At 35.9% G+C, this 24,294-nt stretch overlaps 2 protein-coding genes across 3 annotated transcripts; both read right to left on the bottom strand.

The window, feature by feature from the left end:
* Nucleotides 1–15,923: 15,923 nt before the first annotated feature.
* Nucleotides 15,924–21,146, bottom strand: LOC140882721 (NAC domain-containing protein 2-like). 2 transcript variants are annotated; one of them, XM_073288888.1, is made up of 5 exons: nucleotides 20,213–21,146; nucleotides 18,056–19,821; nucleotides 16,926–17,162; nucleotides 16,546–16,832; nucleotides 15,924–16,265 (listed from the first exon to the last, which is right to left on the bottom strand). In XM_073288888.1, the coding sequence occupies exons 3-5, from the start codon at nucleotides 17,071–17,073 to the stop codon at nucleotides 15,963–15,965; spliced, it is 738 nt and encodes a 245-aa protein (XP_073144989.1). In that variant the 5' UTR covers nucleotides 17,074–17,162; nucleotides 18,056–19,821; nucleotides 20,213–21,146; the 3' UTR covers nucleotides 15,924–15,962. The 2 variants fall into 2 exon arrangements, with proteins under 2 accessions (XP_073144989.1, XP_073144988.1); XM_073288887.1 differs by having other exon boundaries at nucleotides 16,926–19,821.
* Nucleotides 21,147–21,290: 144 nt separating this feature from the next.
* Nucleotides 21,291–23,734, bottom strand: LOC140882722 (uncharacterized). Its single transcript, XM_073288889.1, has 7 exons — nucleotides 23,390–23,734; nucleotides 22,669–22,733; nucleotides 22,466–22,530; nucleotides 22,093–22,199; nucleotides 21,824–21,873; nucleotides 21,591–21,673; nucleotides 21,291–21,511 (listed from the first exon to the last, which is right to left on the bottom strand). Exons 1-7 carry the CDS (start codon nucleotides 23,445–23,447, stop codon nucleotides 21,397–21,399), a joined length of 543 nt encoding a protein of 180 aa, XP_073144990.1. The 5' UTR covers nucleotides 23,448–23,734; the 3' UTR covers nucleotides 21,291–21,396.
* Nucleotides 23,735–24,294: the final 560 nt, after the last annotated feature.

Below are 24,294 nucleotides of genomic sequence, written 5' to 3'. Positions count from 1 at the left end.
CAGATTACAGGCCAGAAAAAGCAGACAAGATCCTCCGTTTTGTCCAAACCTTGTCATCTTCACTTCATCCAAACTACTTCACTAACACTAAATTAATCACTGGAAATTGCACAAGTTGAAAAACATAGAATACAGTACTAAAAGCAAACAATTTTGCTCATTAATGGCGATTGGAGAAATCCCTTTTGGTATCCCAACTCGACGGGGGAAGAATCGGAGTTTTCAGACAAAGACCTATTCCTATTTACCTTCAAAATGTTGTTTTGTAATGATTCTTGGTGGATGTATTGACTGGATATTGGCGTTGGAAGAGGTGTTGGTGATGATGGAATCACCACCGGTGGCGGTGGGATGTGGTTGGTGTCAAGCGGCGGCTGAGGCTGGCGCCACCGCGGGAGAGGGCCGGAGAGGAGGAGGGTCTGTTGGAGCGGCCCCGATTGCATCACTGCTTGCAAAAGCTTCCCTTTTTCCGGCAATGGCCTGTCGAGTAAGATGGGAAGTTCCGGTTCCGCCTCTCCTGCTGGCGGAGGAGGCTGAGGCTGCGGCGGCGGGGGGAGGTGGGGTGGAGACGAAACAATACTCTCGTCACAATCCGAGGAAGAGAAGACATTGCTCAGTTCAAGCCCTTTTCTGGGATCATCTTCTTAATTCAATGCTCGAAATCCCAGAATTTGAGCAGATTGGTTCAATCTCTGCTGAATCAAAATCTTCTCAAATAACACATTTTGGCAATTTTCTTGAGCTTCGTCTCTCTCTTTAATGGCTACCTGTATCATTTCTTGGAGTTGCGCAATTTGTTCATCTCTGATCCTCAATTCTTCCTCCAGCTCCATGTTCAGCAGCGCAGATTGCCTCCAATCATCCATACTCTGTTTCAAGAACCAAATTTCCACCATGTAAATTCTTGAACTTGATATGATTTTTTACATTATTCTTGAAGTGAAGAATGTGTACAGAATCATCAATCAAGGGAGAAGTTTCAATTGATTTACCTTTTCTTCGTGGAAATAAGTCGAATTTAGAGGAATGAGGCTTTTTTAACCTCCATTATTGCATTTTAGCGAGAAATTGGAGTGAGCGAGGGAGTTAGTGTTCCAGAGGTGCAATCGAGAGTTTAACAAGCATATTACTCGAGCTCAAGCTCGACGAGCTTGAAAATTATATATATATAAAAATAAATACAAAATATATGAATAAATAAACAAATAAAATATTATATACATTATATTTATACTATATTTTATATATGTGTGTTATCGAGTAGATCGCGAGCTATTCGAACACATATATTTAAAGTTCGAGTTCAAGTCGAGCTTTAACCGAACCACTCACGAGTTGCTTATGAGTAGCTCGACTCATTTATACCCCTAAAGTTGTGTGCTTAAAATCTTCTTTTATAAGACTGACTTTAGCAACTGTTTCATTATAGTTTCTTTATTATTCACTCTCACTTTATTTTATAATTAAAAAAAAAAAATAATTTGCTGGTAAAGTGATATATAAATATAATACATAAGTTGAAGCTTAAGTAACATTATGCTATATAATTTGATGTGATTTACTTAGCTAACATTGTATTATATAATTTAATATGATTTTTCTTATTTATCTACATTGTCTTGTAATAGATGAGGTCGTGGTTTAAAATGATGAAAAATATTATATGTGTAATAATACTTATACGTCGAGTTAAAAATTACATTTAAAATTACAAAAATATTCTTACACTTAATTTGAAAAAAAAACTTTCAAAATGTATTTAGGATATTTTGTAATTTTAAATATGCTTTGTGACCCAATATGCAAGCTTTATTGTATACATAACATGATCCTAAAATAATTATTTTAATGTTTCTATCTAAAACATGTAATCTCTAAAGTTACAAAGAAAGAGGGAAAATATGATAATAACACCGTAAATGGGCAAAAGATCAACATTCAACACTTGTACTATTTAATAAATTATTTAATTAGTTTATAAATATTGTAAAATAATTATCTTGGGTTAAATTTCTCCACTTACAAATCCAATTTGTGGGATTTTTTTTTAAAAAAACGAATCATTTAAAGTTGTCAAAAATTTTAACTAACATTCTATCATTTCAAATATAAAAATAGTTTTTTTTCATCCATCCCAAATATTTAATTAGATTTAAGTATTAAATATTATTTTAACAATCTATCATCATCATCAAGTAAATTGTTTTTTTCATGATTAATTTTTTTTAACTTATTGCTACATCACTTTTTTTTTTTCTTTCAATTTTTGCTATGGCAAAGTAGACTCAGGTGTGGAACCGCGGAATCACCCGGTGGCTGCTTTAATTTTTTATTTTTTTTAAATTTTTTTACTATTGAGTATAGTGATATCTAATTTTAGCCCACTTTGAGATTTAGTCCAACCCACTTTAAGATTTAGTCTACCCACTTCAAAACATTATATTAACACATCAATTTTAGTTTTGGTCCAATTCACTTCTCTTTTTTATTTTTATTTTTCTTTCTTCCACTCACGTTAATGGGTAGAATCAGGTATATTGTTAATTATTGATGACACCATAAAATACACCATGGAAAATGAGATTTAATTAATTGCAAACAAAAGATTTGAATACATAAAATCATCAATCAAAGCAAAATATGATAAGAAAATTCACATGTATAAAAATGTTTAAACAATTGGTATTAAAATATTTAAATTAAATGTAATTTTCGTGTGAAAATTACATGAAATATAATTATTATTTTATCATTTCACATGTACATATTTCGTTGTACTATATACTAAATAACATTACCCAAGCTTGTAAAGCTAAGTACTGCGTCTTAAGAAATGTTTCTTATTACTGTCGTTATATACACAAATTAAATAAATATGTGATAGTTGTGAATTAGTCGTTCGCAATAATATTTTTTTCAATACCTAATAAATTATTAATTGGGTTTTTAAACTGGAAGTTCAAGTTGGCAAGAAGAACTATGCTTTCATTTTTTAAACCAAAAGTTAGTACATCAGTTATTGAGGAGTATTCTACAACTAATGTTGAGATTTCAGACCATGATGACCATCACCCGTTAAATATCAAAGAGTTGATATTGACGAAAATAATTATGTTTAACTAGATTCACAAGGATTATCTAGTTTTTAAAATACAAATTTACTGAATCTAGTTTTGTAATATATACTTCAATTATTTTTTAAAATATAAATATATTTATAGTTGTAATATAAAGACAGACATATAAACATTGAGTAGATTCACAATTCAACTTATATATTTATATTTTAAAAAAAGAATAAATAGTGAAATTACGTGTTTATACCTTGAGTTTTATTTATATTAATTTGGTCCTCTATTTATCACATATTTTTTCGATTTATGGTTCTAGTTTCTCTACAGTAAGGACCTCAGTCATCTGAGACTGATAACTCTCTCTTGTTTGTAATTCAAACTTATAGGCTTTCAAATATGCAAATAATTCGTGCTCTAGTTTGTCCAAATCTTTGGATTACCTCATCATCATGATTTTACATCCCACTTTTTGAGAACTACTCTCATCACTTTCAGCACAATCTCTTTGTTGGAATATACTTTTCAAGTGCATTTAAATCAGACACAATGTTACTCACACGTTCATTAAACCCATACATTGATTCTCCGGTTTTATCTTGATGTTATCAAACTTTGTGTGGCACCAGAAAGTTTTTTTTCCTTTTGTGTCTTCATTTCCTTCGCACAAATGGGCCAACTTCTCCCAAATTTTCTTTGTTTTCTTGCACATATTGATTTTACTGAATGTATTCTTAGCCACATTGTCAAGATTGACTTTTTTTTCTTGTTTTCATAGAATATCGATTCATTTCTAGTTTTTCAATAGTTTGAAAAACATCACCAGTGATTGCCACAACCGTGTTTGCTTTTGTAATAGTAATGGGCCGATACAAATTTCTTCTCGGTTGAATATTCCTAACTGCGCATCTTTTTTTAACAGTATAGATATATGCATGTATAACGTCAAATAAAATATTTTTTTATATCCAGCTTTATCATTAGAGATTAGAGATAATTATGGTAGAGTATCCTTGTAAAAATTAGTAATAATCTTATGAGAAAATAAGTTTTTTTTGTTTGTTTACGAACTTGTTCTATTTTGGATTTTGATTCAGTAAATTTGTATTTTCGGCTATTTTGGTCTAGTTACTGATGCGACATTGAAAAATGATGACGTGCCTTTAGAATGATGTCTTGTCAAGTTGACATGTCAGTAATTAGACCAAATGAAAATTAATATCCGAAAAATCATTTCCTCATCACATTAAAATTCCTGAGCCCAAAAATTGGCAATATATGGATTCTTGAGCTTGCTGAAAATCAATAGTCTAATTTTGAGATATCTCGTTCCCAATTTGCATTTCAAACCCTAATCGCTGAATTTAGAGAGAAATGGGGAAGCAGCCGGTGCGAATGAAGGCGGTGGTGTACGCGTTGTCTCCTTTCCATGCATAAGGTGATGTAAGCTGGAAGAAGTTGGGTGCTTCAGCTGTTTGTTGGGGGTGGAAATCTTTGATGAAGGAAAAGATTTTACTTTCAGGGTCAAATTTTGGGGAGAAAATTTCATGAGAAGAAGCTTGATTTCCATTATAGTTTCTTATTGAATGGTTGCATCAACTTTTGATGTTGTCACTACTGTCCATATTGTCCACGAGATTGTATTTGGCTAGTGAAACTGCATAATTCACTCTTCTAATTGTTTGTTCTTGCAGGTATGTGCAGTGGTACCAGGAAAAGGAGAAGATGGCACACAAATATTGAGGTCAATGTACTCCTAACTATATTTTATCTTCTACTTTTCCTTAGTCAATAAGCTGATTTTATCTTTTTTGCTTGTGTGCTCAGTTATTGCACTCTAGTCTTGGTCAACTGGATTCACAGTTATTGTTTTCCCTTGACATTTATAATGTTTGTAATAATGATATTTTTCAAGCAATAAAAATCTAATGACTTATTAGCCGTAGAAGAGGGCTGCTTGCAGCTTTGGCTAGCTGTTGACTTGCTCTCATCTTCACAGGTCAGCGCTAATTCATTTTTGTGGAATTATCCTCAATGGGGTAGTTTGCACTGGTGTTTCAACCAACTGACCATCGCTACTTGAGGCAAGTCTTGTATGGTTCACTTGAAAGAATTGTTGGAGTTTAGAGGTTGACTGACACTTTACATTGATAGACACAAGGGGCAGCCAGAAAACTTGTCATGTTAGTGTTAGCCAAGACTGATAAAATCGAATCACAAAAATTAATTTTATGTGATTCCAATAATCTCAGAAAACAGGATCATGATCGTTTTACGTATTTAACACGAATGAATTAATTCAACACACAAAAGAATTGATATTACCCTTGAAGCGTGCTTTACGATATCTTGTCTGCAACATATCTGCAACTCAATGCTTCAAACCTTCAAGCTTTCTCAGGTGTTCTCTTAAACTCAAACGTAGGAAAATTGTACGTGGTTACAACTTTCTGCCAGACTACATACGTTATTTCAAGCAGTCTAGAAAGATAAGATAATTTCAAAAGATATTATCTCCTTTCCATATATTTAAAGATTATCAAAGTGTATCAAATCTTATCGTATGGGTAAAGTTTTAATTAAAACTTTCCATAGATAAAGATACTATAATCATATTAATTTATTCCTACGAAATCCATAAATTATAACTCATATAATTTATTTGAGTTTATTTTTGAGCCACCAAAGGGACCTGATCGGACCCAATTAAATTAAGCTCCAATAAATTAATTTGATCTAATCAACTCATGATTAATCAAGATAATTTATTAATCTTATTCTACTCCACTAAAAGAACAAGATTGCACTCTTAATTTAATTGAAATTACTGAAGCATAAAATCAATAATTACATCCTCAGATTGATCGACCCAACATATCACCCCCGTCGATCAACTAGAACATCTAAAATAGGATATCATGACCATGTTGCCTATATTAGATATTCATAACCGCTCACCCTCATCTTCTATTTGACAGCCACATGTGATCGCATCACATAATTAATTCAACTAATAATATTGAATTATTGAGCTCAGATTTTACTGTCTTTTAGAAGAACTCGTGAGTTTATGATCATGTAGGTGACGGATTCCATCTTACGAATATATGTTCTTTGTTATTTCACTTTGATTCCCAAAACATCGAGATATTGACCAATGTTCATGGTCTCACTCATTGATGTCTCAAAGAACTTCAAGTTAGTAATCAAAGTTCATTACCCGCTCAGGATTAAGGTGTTATGTACGATAACCTAGTGGATTTGAATTAGTATGGTCAATTCAAATTCAAATCTCACGTGGTCCAGTCCAATACATCAAAATGTATCTCCAATTTTATTACTAAGCCAAAGATAGACTTCAATAAAATTGAAACGATCTTGTCAAAATAATTTGTTCCTATTTATTTACCGATCGTGGACATTAAAAAAAATGAATTGAATTATAAATTGAATCTTTCTGTGTTTAACAACATAAACACTCAATTTATAATAATACAACAATCCAATGGACATATGCATTGCTCAAAACAATTTATTTAAGAATAAATAAATAAAACATTATTGTAATTTCAAAATGTCATAATACATGAGAAATTTCTCGATGGGAAAATACTATTAAACATTCTTCTCCCACTTGCCCTAGAGTAAATGAGACATGTCCAACACACCCATATTTCGAATATGTTCCTCAAAAGCTCTAGCAGGTAAGCTTTTAGTAAACGGATCAGCAAGATTCTCAGCAGATGCTATCTTGCACACTGTCACATCCCCTCGTTGAACGATATCTCTCACTAGGTGATACTTTCGTTCAATGTGTTTTCCATGTTGATGGTTTCTGGGTTCTTTTGCATTTGCCACTGCACCACTGTTATCACAGTATAAAGTAATGGCATTTGATGCAGAAGGAACAACCTCGAGGCTGAGCAAAAACTTTTTCAGCCAAACGGCTTCTTTTGCTGCTTCACAAGCCGCCACATACTTCGCTTCCATAGTGGAATCAGCAATGCAAGATTGCTTGATACTCCTCCAAATAACGGCACCACCACCCAATGTGAACACAGATCCTGATGTAGAATTACGAGAGTCTCTATCAGCTTGAAATTCAGAATCAGTATATCCTACAGGTGCCAACTCAGAAGCTGTATAAACAAGCATATTCCCTCTAGTTCGACGAAGATACTTGAGAATATGCTTTACAGCAGTCCAATGTTCTGGTCCTGGGTTTGACTGATATCTACTAACAATCCCAACAGCATAACAAATATCTGGTCGAGTGCATAGCATAGCATACATGAGACTTCCTACAGCCGAAGCATATGGAACTCGTTTCATGTATTCTATTTCACTTTGAGTCTTAGGATTGTGCTCCTTGGACAAGTGAATTTCATGTCTAAAAGGTGTTTGACCTTTCTTGGAATTTTTCATTGCATATCTCACCAATATTTTATCAATGTATGAAGCTTGAGATAAGGCAATCTGTCTGTTCTTTCTATCCCGAAGAATCTGGATACCTAGAACAAAGTTTGCTTCTCCCAACTCCTTCATATCAAAATGTTGAGCCAACCATTTCTTAGCGGATGTCATCACCCCCACATCATTTCCAATCAGTAGGATGTCATCCACATATAACACGAGAAAAATCACCTTGTCATCTAAAAATTTCTTATAGACACAAGGCTCATCAAGATTTTGATCGAAACCATAATCCTTCACAGTTTGATCAAATCTGATGTTCCAAGATCTAGACGCTTGCTTAAGTCCATAAATAGACCTTTTAAGTTTGCATACTTTATGCTCTTGACCGTTTTGGATAAAACCATCTGGTTGCATCATATAAATGCTTTCGTCAAGATTTCCATTGAGAAAGGTTGTCTTGACGTCCATTTGTCACACCTTATAATCAAAATGAGCTGCAATGGATAAGAGAATCCGAATAGACTTTACCATAGCGACAGGTGAGAAGGTTTCATCATAATCGATTCCTTCTCGTTGGCTAAAACCTTTAGCTACTAATCTAGACTTAAAGGTTTCTACTTTTTCCATCTATTCCTCTCTTTCTCTTGTAGACCCATTTACACCCAATAGGTTTTACCCCTTCAGGCATATCTACAAGATCCCAGACAGAGTTAGTGTACATGGATCGCATTTCTGACTCCATGGCACTCCTCCATTGGTCAGCATCTATATCCTCCATAGCTTCTTTGTACGTAATGGGATCCTCCTCTTGTTCAATAGAGACTGCCTCTAAAGACTCTTCATAGAGCAGGTATCTAGAAGGTGGTCGGATGACCCTCCCACTACGTCTAAGTTGTGGAGGTTCTTGGTTGATTGGATTAGATTGTTGATTCCTTGAGTTTTCTTCTTCACCATGTGCCTCACTCTCCATTTCGGTACGGCGAGGTGAATGAACAATAGGAACACTATCTTCCACCATTTCAGTATTTCTAAAACAAGTGATTAACGGTGGTATAGATGTGAAGTCAAACTGAGTAGGTTCAGTGCAGATCTCTGGAGTAGATGAATTTTCAATCTCTTCCAAAAGAACTTTACTCTTTGATTCACGATCTTCTATGTATCTGTCCTCTAAAAAGGTTGCATTTGTACTCACAAATACCTTCTTATCCTGAGGACTATAGAAGTAGTATCCTCTCGTTCCCTTAGGATATCCAACAAACACACATGATTCTGATCTAGATTCCATTTTATCCATCTTTCTCTTGAGCACATATGCAGGACACCCCCATATCCGAATATGTCTTAGATTAGGTATACGCCCATTCCACAATTCTAGGGGTGTCTTAGAGACAGACTTAGAAGGAACCATGTTCAATAAGTATATTGCAGTTTGAATGGCATATCCCCAAATGGATGTACTGAGCATAGAGAAACCTAACATGGATCTAACCATGTCCAACAAGGTCCTATTTCTCCTTTCCGAGACACCATTTTGTTGAGGAGTATATGGTGCGCTCAATTGGGATAAAATCTCATTATCTGATAAGTATGCTCTAAAGTCACTGGATAGATACTCACCACCTCGATCTGATCGAAGTGTTTTTATGCTCTTACCTAATTGTTTTTCCATTTCATTTCTAAATTCTTTGAACTTTTCAAAAGCTTCAGATTTGTGGGACATTTTATAAACATAACCGTATCTAGAGTAGTCATCAGTGAAGGTGATGAAGTACTGAAATCCGCCTCTAGCTTGAACACTAATTGGTCCACATACATCAGTGTGCACTAATTCCAAAACTTCATTGGCTCTATGTCCTTTAGATTTAAAGGACCTCTTAGTCATTTTACCCTCCAAACAAGATTCACATACAGGCAAGGATTCCACCTTTAAATCACTTAAAGGACCATCATTTACCAACTTTTGAATCCTATTAAGGTTGATATGACCAAGCCTCAAATGCCACAAATAAGTTTTATTAGTGGGAGATAATTTTATTCGTTTGTTGGATTGAGTGTGATACAAAGAGTTGTCAACAGATTTTAAGACATATAAATCATTATTCAGATGTCCTTTGCATATAGGAGCTTTATTCAAGAAAATATCAACCACCATTTGTGAAAATGGACAAAATATCCTTGTCTAAACAATAAAGCAATAGAAATCAAATTTTTAGTAATGTCAGGAACATAATAAAAATTTCTCAAAATCAAATGTTTATTATTCTGAAAATAAAGATAAACGACTCCAACAGCTCTTGCAGATACCACAGCTCCCGTGCCAACTCTAAGAGTATGTTCCCCTTCATTGAGCTCCTTGGTTACTTGGAACCCCTGCAATGAATTGCATATATGATTAGTGGCTCCAGAATCTACAATCCAAGTATCAGTAGAATCAACCACTAAACAAGACTCAATAAATGATAACTCACCACCACCTTGCTTTTTGGAAGCTAGGTATCCTTGGCAGTTCCTCTTCCAATGACCCTTCTCTCCGCAATGGAAACATTTTCCTTTGGGTTTGCCATCTATTTTGACTTTCTTTGCCTTTTGATGTGGACCCTTCTTGTTGGGCTTCTTCCTCTTATTATTTCCAATTTTACCTTTCGGTTTGGAATAGGATGGTCCAACAGAAGCAACAACAAGTGCATCACCACTTTGAGTTTTAAGAACACTTTCAGCATTTTGGAGTTCCTTCATTAACTCAGTCAGGGACATGTTTAGCTTGTTCATATTATAGCTAACCTTAAATTGTGAGAACATCTCAGAAAGAGTCTCAAGTTCCATGTCAACCTGAGTCTCTGATTTGATTTCAGCCCCTAAAACCTCAGCCACATTGAATTGACCAATCAATGCAAGCATATGATCCCTCACGGGCATCCCAGGTTTCATGCGCATGTTCATAATGCTCCTAATGGCCGCTTGACGTGCCTGGCGTCCCTGATGCTCAAACATTTCCTGAAGGCTTTCCATGATTTTTATCGCGGTTTTCATGTTCTGATGTTTTTGTTGCAACACATTTGAGATGGATTTCAAAATGTAGCAATGAGCTATCTCATCAGAACGGACCCACTTATCATAAGTCTGCTTTTGTGCAGCAGTGGACTCCGCCGTAGGCACCAAGGGACATTGTTCAGTAAGCACATATTTACGTTTCTCCGCGGTAAAGACAATCATCAAATTGCGTTTCCAATCAATGTAATTTTCCCCAACTAGTTGTTTGTTTGTTAAAAGCATGGACAGTGACAGTGAGTTTGAAGACATTTTTCTGAAATTAAAATAAATTAAATGAGCAACACATACAATAAATAAAATGACATGTGTTATGCATGAAAAAATGCATTAGTAGACCCAAAAACTACTACAACACAGCAATGACCTAAAACTCTAAAATCAAATTATACTCTTCTTTAGGAAAAGTAAACATGATTTATAGCTAGGCTGGGACCCTCCCACTAAATTCAATATATCTAGCATCTCATGCAATATTAATTTTGTATTGCTTGTTTTTTGCCATCAAAAATACATTGTTTGACTATTCTATAGGAATTTCTCACAATGTCATTGACTTAAGTGTATACCCTTATATTGATTATTTTTCAAGTACTTAATTAATTATGTCACCTATAGGTTGATCAAAATTAATTTTACTTTAAAAAATATCACCATGTCAGGTTCAATCAAGTAACCGAAACAGTGCAGCCCTCCTATGGGGAGACCAATGAAAATTGGCACGAGACATACACAAATTCTTACTAATGGATTAATAAGGGAGACCATGGGCTCATATAAAATACACCCCTCACACTTAATATTTTTGAAAAATAATTTTGTGTTTTATCCAATTAATAATATCTTGACTATTTTAACTCATAAAATAGTTCAATTATTAATCAAAAATTTATTTTCTATATATAAAAATAGAAAATAAATAAAAACTTATTTTATGCATGACAATGTAGTACCTAAAGCGGTGTTTATGCAATCTACATGGTATGATATATGAATGACATATAATGCACATAAAAATTAAAGCAATAAGCAATAATTAAACAAGAACAAATTTATGGCCCATCCTAGACACAAAAATACAAATAAATTAATTAATTGAACCAAAAACTGGCCCAATCCTTCAATTTAAATGCTTATGTCCGGCCCATTCTTTAGATAGATTTAGCAAAACATAAAGAAAACTTGTCCTGGTAGCTCACTTCTTCTCAATACTGTCGTTAATATATATTTTCATCATATACTAAAAGACTATTTTCATCATTCATATACAACTCTTTTTCATCATATATTTTCTAGAATATTTCCCTGTCAATAATCAGGATTAATGTTGATGCGAACATCATAAAATGAAATGTCCAGGCGTGGGTTCCTTTTTTCTTTTAAGTTGTTGTTTTTTCCTTCTATTCTTTTTTTTTTCCATGCCCCTTTGTAGTAAAGGGGCCTCCCTTTTATACGCATTGACCCGGCCTTTTTCCATGATTGCCCAGCATGGCCCAACTGCCGACTGTTTTTGTGATGGGATAGTTGTCACGTAGGATTGACCTTCTTGCAATATTAGGGAGAGCCCATACCGAGCCCATACTGTTTCACCATGTTGCCTAATAATTTGATTTGCAGTAAGAGTCTGCCACACGTAAAAGAGGTATGGGCTTCATTTTATATAAAATGACCCTGGGCCCACTGAGTATTACCGACCCCTGGTTTCCGGATACTTATCCTTGCATCTGTGGGCCCCTGAGGGAGCTCCTGGGTTCCCGATTTACCAGACGATCCCGGGCCCATCACCCGGGATGGAGTCCCCTGAGAGAGCTCCTGGGTTCCCGATTTACAAGACGATCCCGGGCCCATCACCCGGGATGGAGTCCCCTGAGGGAGCTCCTGGGTTCCCGGTTTACAAGACGATCCCGGGCCCATCACCCGGGATGGAGTCCCCTGAGGGAGCTCCTGGGTTCCCGGTTTACAAGACGATCCCGGGCCCATAACCCGGGATGGAGTCCCCTGAGGGAGCTCCTGGGTTCCCGGTTTACAAAACGATCTCGGGCCCGTCACCCGGGATGATGCTGGGTTCCCGTCTTGCAAGACGACCCCGGATTCACCGTCTGGGCCTACCAAGGTGACCCCGAACCCATCGTCTGGGCATACCAGGATAACACTACACCTCCGGCGAATAGTCGGGCTAGAACTTGTTTCGCTGTCCCGAGATATTAGTATGGCCCTTCCCCGGTGGTCCTGTGCAGTACACTGAGCTCCACGTCAGCCCTAGATGCTTCGTAGTACGCGTTTGTCAGAGACCTTGTCAGAGGTCGCTTTAGCTTCCCCAGCACGCTTTGCACATCTCTTCCGTTTAATTCAAAATGGATGGTTCAGATTGCCCAGACCTTTTATTAATACTCCAATACTTGTGTTTTCGCTTCACCTCCTCCTTGTCTCCTCTTTCTTGCGCGATTGCCTCCGATCATCTGTCCTTCACTCCAAATTCCGTCATTCGTCTTCCGCACGCTCTCACTCGCCTCGTAATTACGTAAGTATCCTTTCTTCCTTCATGTCTACTGGTACGTCTTCTACCTCCGGGGCGAATGCCAAAGGCTCGCCCAGAGACGAAGAGCCTAGCGGTGACTCGAGCGATGCTCGTTCCGCCTCGGCTCTTCCTTCCCGACCTCGCTTTCTTAGAAAAACTTCTCACACCAAACACTCTGTAGCCTCGTCCTCCAAGGCGAGGGGAAAAGGAAAAAATAAAGTGCGTAACCCCCTCCCCCTTGCCTCTATTCCGCCAACCCTAGGATGGTTCACCCATCTTCCCAGCACCTTGTCGCAGGGGGCGGCGGAGGAATTGCGTAACTCGGGAGAAATCCCCCTATCTTATACCCTGTTCCGCCCCTTATCAGGGAGCACACCCGATACCCCCCCGTCGGGTTGTTATACCTTTTTTCGGGATCAAGTCCGTAGCGGTCTTCGCTTTCCCATTCCTCCCTTCTATCTGGCGGTTGCCAATTTTTTCCGAGTTCCGGTTAATCAATTTCATCCGAACTCTTTCCGAATTATGGCATCCACCTACATTCTTTTTAAAATGCACAACTTAGCCATCACCCCCCTCATTTTTCACTACTTTTTCTCCTGTCGTTTTAACGAGGGGGCCTTTTCTTTGGCCGCCCGACAGAATGCTCGCTTTCTGTCTGATATCCCTTCTTCCCTGAAGGGCTGGAGAGAGAGGTATTTCTTTATCCGCCCTCCGGTCCCCTTCTCTTTTAGGACCGGATTTTTGTCCAGCCTTCCCCCTCAACCTGAACTCCCTGAAAACTATAGGGTTGGGGAGCCTTATGTTCGCAGCCTAGCTTTAGTGGGCAATCAAAACTTCTCTTCCCCTGTCCTTTTCACGCCTGAGAATATGATAGCTTACGGGTTGAGTACCCGGGTGGAAGATCCCCTTAACCAGGTGATCGATGCTTATGGTGCTCCGGGAGCTCAACCTGGTAAGTTATGGTTCTCTTCCTGTCGTTTGTTTTGATTTGTTTATTGCATCCTATCCCTAATATATTGCTTTCTTATGGCAGATTCGTCGGACGTGATGAGAGAGGAATTTGCCCAGCGAGCTAGAGAAAGGCAGGCTGCCAAGGAGAGAACCAAGGCCTTAGCGGAAAGGCGGAAGAAATCCAGGGAGGAGGAAAAGAGTCGTGTTGTCCCTTCCAGCCCTCCCCGCTTGTGTTTATCCCTCTTTTGCTTTTGGGCCTCCTCCATGTTAATGTACTTTTCAGCCCGGGCTAAGAGGTCTTCAAAGTTTCGAGGGGTTTTCTTTACCAGCGACCGGAAGAATTCTCCCTCCCTGAGACCTTGGGTAAAGGCTGTGATCCGGGTTTCCTGTGCGCACGCTAGAATCTCTAAAGTTATTTTGTTGAACTTCTTGATATATGCCCTTAGAGATTCCTCTCCAACCTGCTTTACCTCAAAGAGACTGAGGGTAGTCTTTCTGTACCGTTTACTGCTGCTGAAATGCTGCAGAAAGATTTCCCGAAACTTTTTAAAGACATCAATGCTTCCGTCCTCCAAGTTTTCAAACCACCGTTGGGCAGAATCTTCCAATGTGGTTAAGAAAACTTTACACTTGATTTGATCATTATAACAATGTAACATGGCCACATTTTCGAACCGGGCCATGTGCTCCTCTGGATCACCACTACCATCGTACCCTTTGATCTTCGCTGATTTGAATTGTAATGGCAAGGGCTCTTTAATAATCTCCGGCGAGAAAGGGCATCCCGAGCTTTTGACTCGCGAAGATTCCTGCGAGTCAGTGTTTTCCAATTTTAAAATTTTTTGTTTCAGCAGTTCCAATTCCCCCACCATGGTGACATGGGCAGACTCAGCGTGTGATTCTGCCTCCTGCTCCGCCTGTATGCCCTCTCGTCCTCCTCCTCTCTTCTCCTTCTCTTTTCCTTCTTCCCGCACCTTATCTACTGTTTTTTCCTGCTCCTTCCCTAGTTCCCCCTGGTTCCTCTCCTGCTCCTGCTCCTGTTGCTTCTCCGGATCGCCTCCCCTCCTCTCCTGTTGTAGAGCTAGGATCCTTTGTAATGCTGCCTCTACCATGGCGTTCACTTGCTCCCGCAGATTTGCCATCGCTCGCTGGGAGCTTTCGGGATCCTCAATAATCGTCATATCCACGTCTTAAATCTCAAGTTCCCACAGACGGCGTCAATGATGCGAACATCATAAAATGAAATGTCCAGGCGTGGGTTCCTTTTTTCTTTTAAGTTGTTGTTTTTTCCTTCTATTCTTTTTTTTTTCCATGCCCCTTTGTAGTAAAGGGGCCTCCCTTTTATACGCATTGACCCGGCCTTTTTCCATGATTGCCCAGCATGGCCCAACTGCCGACTGTTTTTGTGATGGGATAGTTGTCACGTAGGATTGACCTTCCTGCAATATTAGGGAGAGCCCATACCGAGCCCATACTGTTTCACCATGTTGCCTAATGATTTGATTTGCAGTAAGAGTCTGCCACACGTAAAAGAGGTATGGGCTTCATTTTATATAAAATGACCCTGGGCCCACTGAGTATTACCGACCCCTGGTTTTCGGATACTTATCCTTGCATCTGTGGGCCCCTGAGGGAGCTCCTGGGTTCCCGGTTTACCAGACGATCCCGGGCCCATCACCCGGGATGGAGTCCCCTGAGGGAGCTCCTGGGTTCCCGGTTTACAAGACGATCCTGGGCCCATCACCCGGGATGGAGTCCCCTGAGGGAGCTCCTGGGTTCCCGGTTTACAAGACGATCCCGGGCCCGTCACCCGGGATGATGCTGGGTTCCCGTCTTGCAAGACAACCCCGGATTCACCGTCTGGGCCTACCAAGATGACCCCGGACCCATCGTCTGGGCATACCAGGATAACAAATGTGATTCCATGCCTTCTGCTGCTTTTCCAGGCTTTCAAATAGTTAATCGAAATTAATGTACTGCAAAATGTCCTCGTCCATGATTGCTTGTTCCTCGTCTGGATTTGTATTTGCCTGCTGACTTTCTGGGCCGAAATGAAGCTGCTGTCCATGTATTGCCTGCTGCTGATTCTGTTGTGAGTTGAAATTCGTCACCTCAAGGCTGAGCTGCTGCTGCTGATTAGTAGCCATGTGTTCAGTTTTCACACTCTTGGGGGCTGCCTGGTTCCAAGTTTCAGACGACTCTGTCTCTTCCTCTGTTTTGGAATATTTCTTGTGAATCCGACACATAACACAATCATCTAGCTGCAACAGTATGAAACAAACACATTATTAATTTGTTTTGCATGAAAACAAGTATATAATAACGGCCTAAATATATGCCTAGATGCATGCTAGGTGGCCGGATGGGCGTTTGTGTACTACGAGAGTAAAGGAGGAGAGAAAACAAACAAATTAACATGTGGGAATATGACAAACCCCGCAATTAGATTGATATACATGTAATTAATTTTCCGTATAACTAAAAACAGATAGATATTGATAAATAAAAAAAAAAGAAAGATCAAATAGAAACAGTTCTTACTCGCATAGGATCATCAGCACTAGTCCTAATTTGTGTCGTGGGCTGCTTAGATACGTACTCGTGCATGATCCAACCAGTTTTGTGGCCTTTGGAGGGCTTCCCTACGAAAAACACTAAAGTCTTCTTGAATCCAACATGCACTCCATTTGCAAGTATTTTTTTATCAGCTACGGTGGCCTTCCAGTACCCGTTACCGGCCGCGCGGTTCGGCCTTTTTCCATTCAAATACTTGCGCTCTCGAGAGGTGAAGAAGTACCATTCACCTTTTCCCAAACTCTGATACATACCTGTACGTAACAAAGATCCGAAAAACATTAATCAAAACAATGCAAACAAACAAACAAAAAAATAGAGAAAAGAAAAATTAATTGTATACGTACGAGTCAAATCCTCAGGAGAATGATCGTAAACGTTGACGTTGCGGATACAGCGGATGTATTCGGGCCGCTCTCTATTGATCTCCTTGTTCAAATAGTCCACGATGAGTTCATCGTCTTCGGGGCGAAAGCAATATCCCGGGGAAAGCATAACCGGAACATATTCTTCATCTGGAAGTCTTCTGTGATAGCTTATGTGTTGGCTATTCGAAGCTCGATCTTGATTAGAGTTGGCGGGAACTGGACACTGTTGATTGTTAGACTCCATCTCCATGAGAAAACTAGTTAATTGGATTCCCGAACTTACAAAATTCTATTTCAGGATCTTGATCGAAAACAATTTGCTACCAATGTATTCGTCTTTCTTAGTTTTTAGTTTCTATTATTGGCGTGAAATTTGTACATAGGGAGTTTTTGAGAAGCTGGGAGATAAATATTTCGGATAAATCAGATAAATATTTCAAATTTTAAAATTATTTTTGAATTTAAAAAGATATTTACATCACAATTTTTTAGACAAAAGGACAATGCATGCTCGGATAAATAGATCAGAATCTTTATCTCCGAAAATATAACTTATTTGTATTATTAATTGGTTTTTGTTTTCTTGAAAGTACGTAAATTAATATTCTAATTATAGTTATCTAAATTTTTGTTTTAAATATATAAATAGCATGGTTTACATTTTATGACAATGTTTCAAAACTAATATTATTTAAAAATTGTCATATTTAAGTTGTTTAATATTATATATTGATAATTATGTTCCAACCGGGGGGCTTCCACCGGCGCCAGGGCTTCAAATCGGGCCGGCCCGTCATTATGATGGGTTGGGATTACACCAACCCAAACTTACAATAAATTACAAAGTTTGGAAGAAAAAAAAATCATGCATAAACAATTATAAATGATATACACATTTAAAAATTCACTACCTTTTCATAAATCATTATACATAATATAATTTTTAAAACTTAATCAATTAAAACATAATAATTATATAAATCTTTTAAAACATATAAATCATAAATAAGTCATTTCAAACTTATCAAACATACATAAATTATTAAAAATACTAATTACAATATAATTTTTTTAAATTTAGATCTAAAAAAAAAGACAGACCGACCCACCTTGATTGGCCTGAGGCCACACGGCCAACCCCACCTCCAAACGTGTGGGCCAAAAGTACAACTTAACTCGTCTTTTTTTGGTGATTGGACGAGTTGGTCTGATGAATGAAACCCGAATTAACGACTCTACCGAGCAGGCCCGGACCTGACATGAGGCGAGTGAATCCACCGCCTCAGGCCCAGGTCCAAAAAAGGGCCCCAAAAAATCATAAACTATTATTAGTGTATGTGTGCCATAAATTTTTTTAAAATGTCATGATTTTTCCACAAAAAAAAAATATAGTATTACAACATCTTTTTCCTCTTCATCAATCATTTTTCTCTCCAAATCTGAAGTTCCAATCATATCGTATGATAATTAATGGAGGACGACTCTATGGTTTCAAAACTTTCATCCACTCTCTTTCATTATTGATTCTTGGATTTCATATACTTATATGTTATTTTTATTTTTTCTAATTTTTCTGATGTTTTTTAGGAATGTTTGTGATATTTTTTTTATTCATGAGCATGATTAGGTATAGTGTAAAAAATTTCTTCAATTGGTGCATTCATTTTCTTGAGTTTCGTATATTGTCAAATAATTAATGTTTTTGTAAAATATATATATATATATAATAATTGATGTTTTTGCAGATAAAATAACAAAATATTATTTAAGTGATTATTTATAACATTTTAGTTTATTATTTAATGACATTATAAAGCTTTTGAATATTAAATGTTTTTCTTATAATTAAGTCTATAGTATATATTTTGTATATTTAGTTTTCAAAAACTCTCTTAAATAATTTTAAAAAGTTGAAAAAATCATTTGTAAATTCGACTCAGACCCTAAAAATCATAGGTACGACACTGCTACCGAGTATTAATAATCAACTCAAAATTGATACAGACAAGGAAAATCCGACTGTTTAATATGTCTCAATTCAGCATGACCTTTTTCTTTAATGGTGAAATCATACGACTCCGACAATTGATTATAAACAAAGAGTTTTAGATAAAAATATCCAAATATAATAGTTGGATACTATGTTAAAATTGTATTTTTTAACTATTTGAATTTTAATATCTTCAACTAAAGCTAAATCAAGTAATTTATTTTTATCAAAAAAGTATTATATAATATTATGCATGTTCCGATTTCTAGTTAGAAAAATCGCTCTCACTCTCTTATCATTACTACATCTACAAAAAAAAATTGAGCTCTTATCTTCTCTTCGTCTCTAGTTCTTCTCTCCATGATCACATCTTAACATCAGCAAAATGTTTCATTATGAATGTTTTCTTTATTTGTAAGGAATTGTCAATTGTGTGAAATTCCTTCGTCTCTAGTTCTTCTCTCCATGATCAATTGTTTTCTTATCCCCTCGTTGATTTAGTTTGTTTCATATTAGTGGGAGAAATATAATATTTTTACTCTATAAATAATTTTCTTTTACTTGTGGATTTTACTACTATTTATCTGATTGGTATATCAAAGATTTTATGTCATTAATTTGAATCCAAGAACGAAAAATGGTGTGAGGTGGTTTTGTATCATTCATTATTTGATCTAAAAATTTTATGTAATTGGCTAAATCCAAGAAAAACAATAGTAGATTTGACTAGTAAGTGGGTGTAAGAACACCAATAAAAATTAAAATAAAATACGCGAGAAGATTTTGACAAGTATCCTGAAATAATATTGTATTCAATAGTACCCATTTTTTCACTTGTTTAAAATACTTAAATTTCCTGCTAGTTTTGCTAAGGTTGAGTAAATTCTTCGGGTATGTTTGGTACGGATGATGAGATAAATAATATATAGATAAGTAATGTATTGTAATAAAAAATAAATAAGAAATGATAGTGGATAAAATATTTGATTTGATTGATAGATTATAGTTGATTTGATTTGATTTATTAAATTTTATATAAAAATTATAAATTACTATTTTATCCTTTTAAAAAATAAATAAAATATAAATAATATTATTTATAAGGGGTAATATAGTAATTTAAATTCAATGATTTGATTGATATATGATAAATAATTAATGACTTGATTGATGTAAAATTATAATTAATATATAGATAAATAATATGATGAGAAGAACGTAGGATTAGAAAGGATATATTTGTACATGGATTATTAATAATGCTACCAAACATAACCTTCGTGGATATTTTAGCAAATGAACATTTTAATGACAAGAACACCGACAAGACAAAACAAGTAAAATAAACATCAATCGAAGAAGTAATTGAATACAATATTTCGAGTTACTTTTCAAAATCTTCTCATGTAATGCTTCTAGTTTTAATTTTTATTCTTGGTATTATTGCTCCCACTTTCTAGTAACATTTACCCTTGTTCTTCTTCTTTGGATTTAGACAATCACGTGAAATAGTAAAATTTTGATATCAAATAATTAACGATATATATAAAATCTTCAAGCACCCTTGTTCTTCCTTTGATACAGCTAATCACCAAATTAACGACATATAATGTTCAATTTACGCAATCAAATAAATAGTAAAATTCATAAATAAAACAAAATTATATATACAATACAAAATTATATTTCTCGCACTAATATAAAATGCAATTCAATAGATGCACAACACAAACAAATTTTCATCAAATGCAAATCACCACCCGAGGATACATAAATTTTGCTGAGAAATATGAATTACCATCTCGATTATATGATTTTAATTGAACAAAGTAATTGCCCACAATTCTTTACAAATACATAAAAATTTCAGAATGAAATCTCGAGAAAATTGTTTATATTAAGACACAAATCACAATTGTGGAAAGAAAAGCTAGATATGAACGCAAAGGCAATAGCTCACTTTTTTTTATATTTTCAGATGTAATAATGGTAGAGTGAGTGATTCATCGAACAAGTGACGGGCACACGCGTTACATGTGTATATTATAAGACATAGATATTCCGCAATACTTTTATAAAATAAATTTTATTTTAAATTACTTGATTTAGATTTGGTTGAAGGTATTCAAACAGTAAAAAAATATGAATTAAATATAGTATCCAACAATTTTTCTGTTGGTTGTTGCATTTAATCTGTCTGTCTTTTTTACTTTCTGTAATCTGATAAATCTCTGCCTTCTCGGCGGTTCCCTAATAAATATAATATAACATAATAGTAAAAGGTGGAGGTACTACCTTGGTCGTGTGGTGATCAAGAAACATGGCATGTTGATTCATATAAAAAAAACGAAAAGAAAAAGAAGAGAAATAATTACCGTAGAAAACTTGTAGAAGCTACAAAACTGTAAGGATATTCAGCTTACATTTTGAAAACATGTTCACTTACTTTCCGCAATAAACTCAGTGAGGTTTCGGCTTATACCCATCGACAGCAAAGTTTCTTGTGGCAGCAGGAATAGCTAAACGAATCCCATCAAGTTCTGGTTTTGCAATTATTTGACAACCCAAACGAGACCTGCAGTAAATCATCCATAACTAAATTCCTGGGCACATGGCACTTGCAACATGAAGATCAAGCAAGCAAAGGAACCTACGTTTCAGTGAGGCCGAAAGCAAGATCTAACATGTCATTTTCCTCGTCAGTTGGATCGGTTAACTTGTTGTACTGGTCCACATCCTGTCAAAAACCATCATTGAAATATATGAATATGGATGAACGATGACACTCTTTTTTATTCATTTCCCAGTAATCTTGCGTCCTGATTTTCCAATAAAATAAATTTGGGAACAAACAGTAAGAAAATTTTGAACTAACAGAACAACTCACCATCACTATAACATGACAAGTGGAACAAGCAAGTGAACCTTCACATGCCCCTAAAATATTTAGATGATTTAGATGGTACAGTAAGAATAACATGCAAGAATATAATCGTTGAAATTTCCAAACAAATATTAACAGTACATAAAAATAAATTAAACAGATGGTATCAATACTCGACAGATTCAATTAAACAATAAACCAAACTAAAAATGATAACTCGATGAAAACCTTAAAGATATTTAACATTAGCTGTGAAATGAAAATAAGTTCACCTTCAAGTTCTATGTCATTCTCATGTGCAGCTTCTAACATTGACATTCCTACTGGGACTTTAATATTTGTCTCTTCTCCATCCTTATCCACAAACGTTACATTTATTCTGCAGAGTCCACACAAACGCATAGGAAATCAGATGAATAGCACAGCTCTGCATAAAAGACTGCCTTTTAACCTCATATGCTTTGGGACTCATAAAAAGACGGGCAACAATTCTGTGTTTAAGTTTCCACTCCCGCCAAACATCTAAAGAATATACAGGGAAGTCCAAAAAGATAGTGGCCGATTTCATGCAATGACTTTGGAATTTGAATAAGAGAGAATAAGGAGATATTAAAGAACTTGGGTCATGGTAAGGAAACAACATACTTTTGCTTTGCTTCATTTCCTTCCTCTGAATGTTTAGCTGCTCCTGTGCAAAATAATTCACGTCTCTGGATACAAGGAGAGAGAGAGAGAATCACAAACAGCATTCCAAACCTTTCGACAGCATTCCAAACCTTTCGACGCTTGAGTGCTATAAACAAAGAAGTGCTGCCACAAACTTATGTTGAAGGTATTACTATACTAACCATTGTTTCTACATACTGATTTTGAACAGTGGGCAAGCATGATGTCCTCCATGTAAAAGTTGGAGCTACAACAGAACAAAAAGAATTGATTAGGGAAAAGTGATTCTATTTCTGGAACTTGGAGAAAGAGCGCGGTGCTCGATGGAAACCAATAGAATCATCGGTGTCTTAGTTGAGGATCGATATAGGATAAGGAGACCCCTTGAAAAGGCTACTATTGAGACAATATCACTATTCGTGGGAATTAAAATGTATGCACCAAATTCTGATAGTTTTTTTTTTTTTTGAAACAACCAAATTCTGATTGTTGAGATAGGTGAGCAACAGCTATCCAGATTGAGCCGCTATGGGCATCGTCGAGGGGTTGACAATATGACGAGAGTTACATAATGAAATATGGAGTGGTCAATAACCTTGAACGCCTTCCACCTAAAAAGCTAATCCAATTGATACTCGCATATATTACTTATGTCCTAATTTCCTAAAACCCCTCTTCATTCCTTCCTGGCTCCTGCCAACACACACTTTCTATCTCTGTTCTTCACAAAGGTAATCCCTAAAATAAATTTCCATTCAACCAAAAACACTAGTCGATGAAGCAACATCTCAAAATGGCCACTTTTACGCCCCGAATATATGCATAATAAAATAGTTTTTTTGTAATGTGAAAAATAAATTTAGTTTCAGACCGAACATTAACAAAACACAAAAAAGAACAAACCTTCCACTATCCTTTTGGCTGCATGAGCACCCAGCTGATAAAACTTAGAAACGAACATAATCCTCCAACCCGTGAACTCTCCAATGTCAAAGAACGACTGGTCGAGAATACAGACAACGACCCGCGACGGTTTTTGCTCTATCCGATCAAATTCTTCAGGGCAAACATTTTCCTTGAACACCGATTTTTAACGAATCTTTCCATGAGAAGAAGAGAGAGAAGCCCAAAGATTAACTGTGATGACCGCAATTTCCTAATTCTATGCCAGAGATTAAATTAAGCAATATAAAATGATTAACAAATCAAATTGGGAATTGCAAAACCCTATATAGGACCAAGGAGAGATTGATTTTGGGGGAAATGATTGAATTATAAAAGATAATATATATATATATATATATAAAATAGTTGTTATTTCCTTCGTCTCAATTATATTGTCCATATTTTCTTTTTTATTTGTCCCAAATATATAGTCATATATATATCATATTTAGTAATATTTTTTTACACTTCTTTACTAATATACCCCTATTAACTACACCTTGAAAATTGTGCAATCATTTTTTAATATAATAAATAGGGATAAAATAGGAAGTTTATATAAAATTTACTTTTCCAATAAATTTTTTTTAATTCATGTGAAAACTAAAACAAGCCAACATATATGGGACGGAGGAAATATTATTTATTTTTTAAAAAAAATTCTCAATCAGTTAAGCACATGATGAAAGTTACTTTTTAAAATCTGAAAATCAACATATTTGATTTTTTAATTAAAAAATACTTTATTTAGTTAAGGGTAATTTTGAAAATTTACTTAAAAGTAGCAAAACAGTTAGTCAGTTACTATGACCTCATCTCAATTTATTAAATAGTAATAGATAATAATAATAATAATAATAATA

This window comes from Henckelia pumila, chromosome 2 (genome assembly GCF_033568475.1).
Source record: "Henckelia pumila isolate YLH828 chromosome 2, ASM3356847v2, whole genome shotgun sequence".
NCBI lineage: Eukaryota > Viridiplantae > Streptophyta > Magnoliopsida > Lamiales > Gesneriaceae > Henckelia > Henckelia pumila.
Note: the sequence above shows the minus strand (reverse complement) of the source record. Positions and strands in the feature narration are given on the sequence as shown.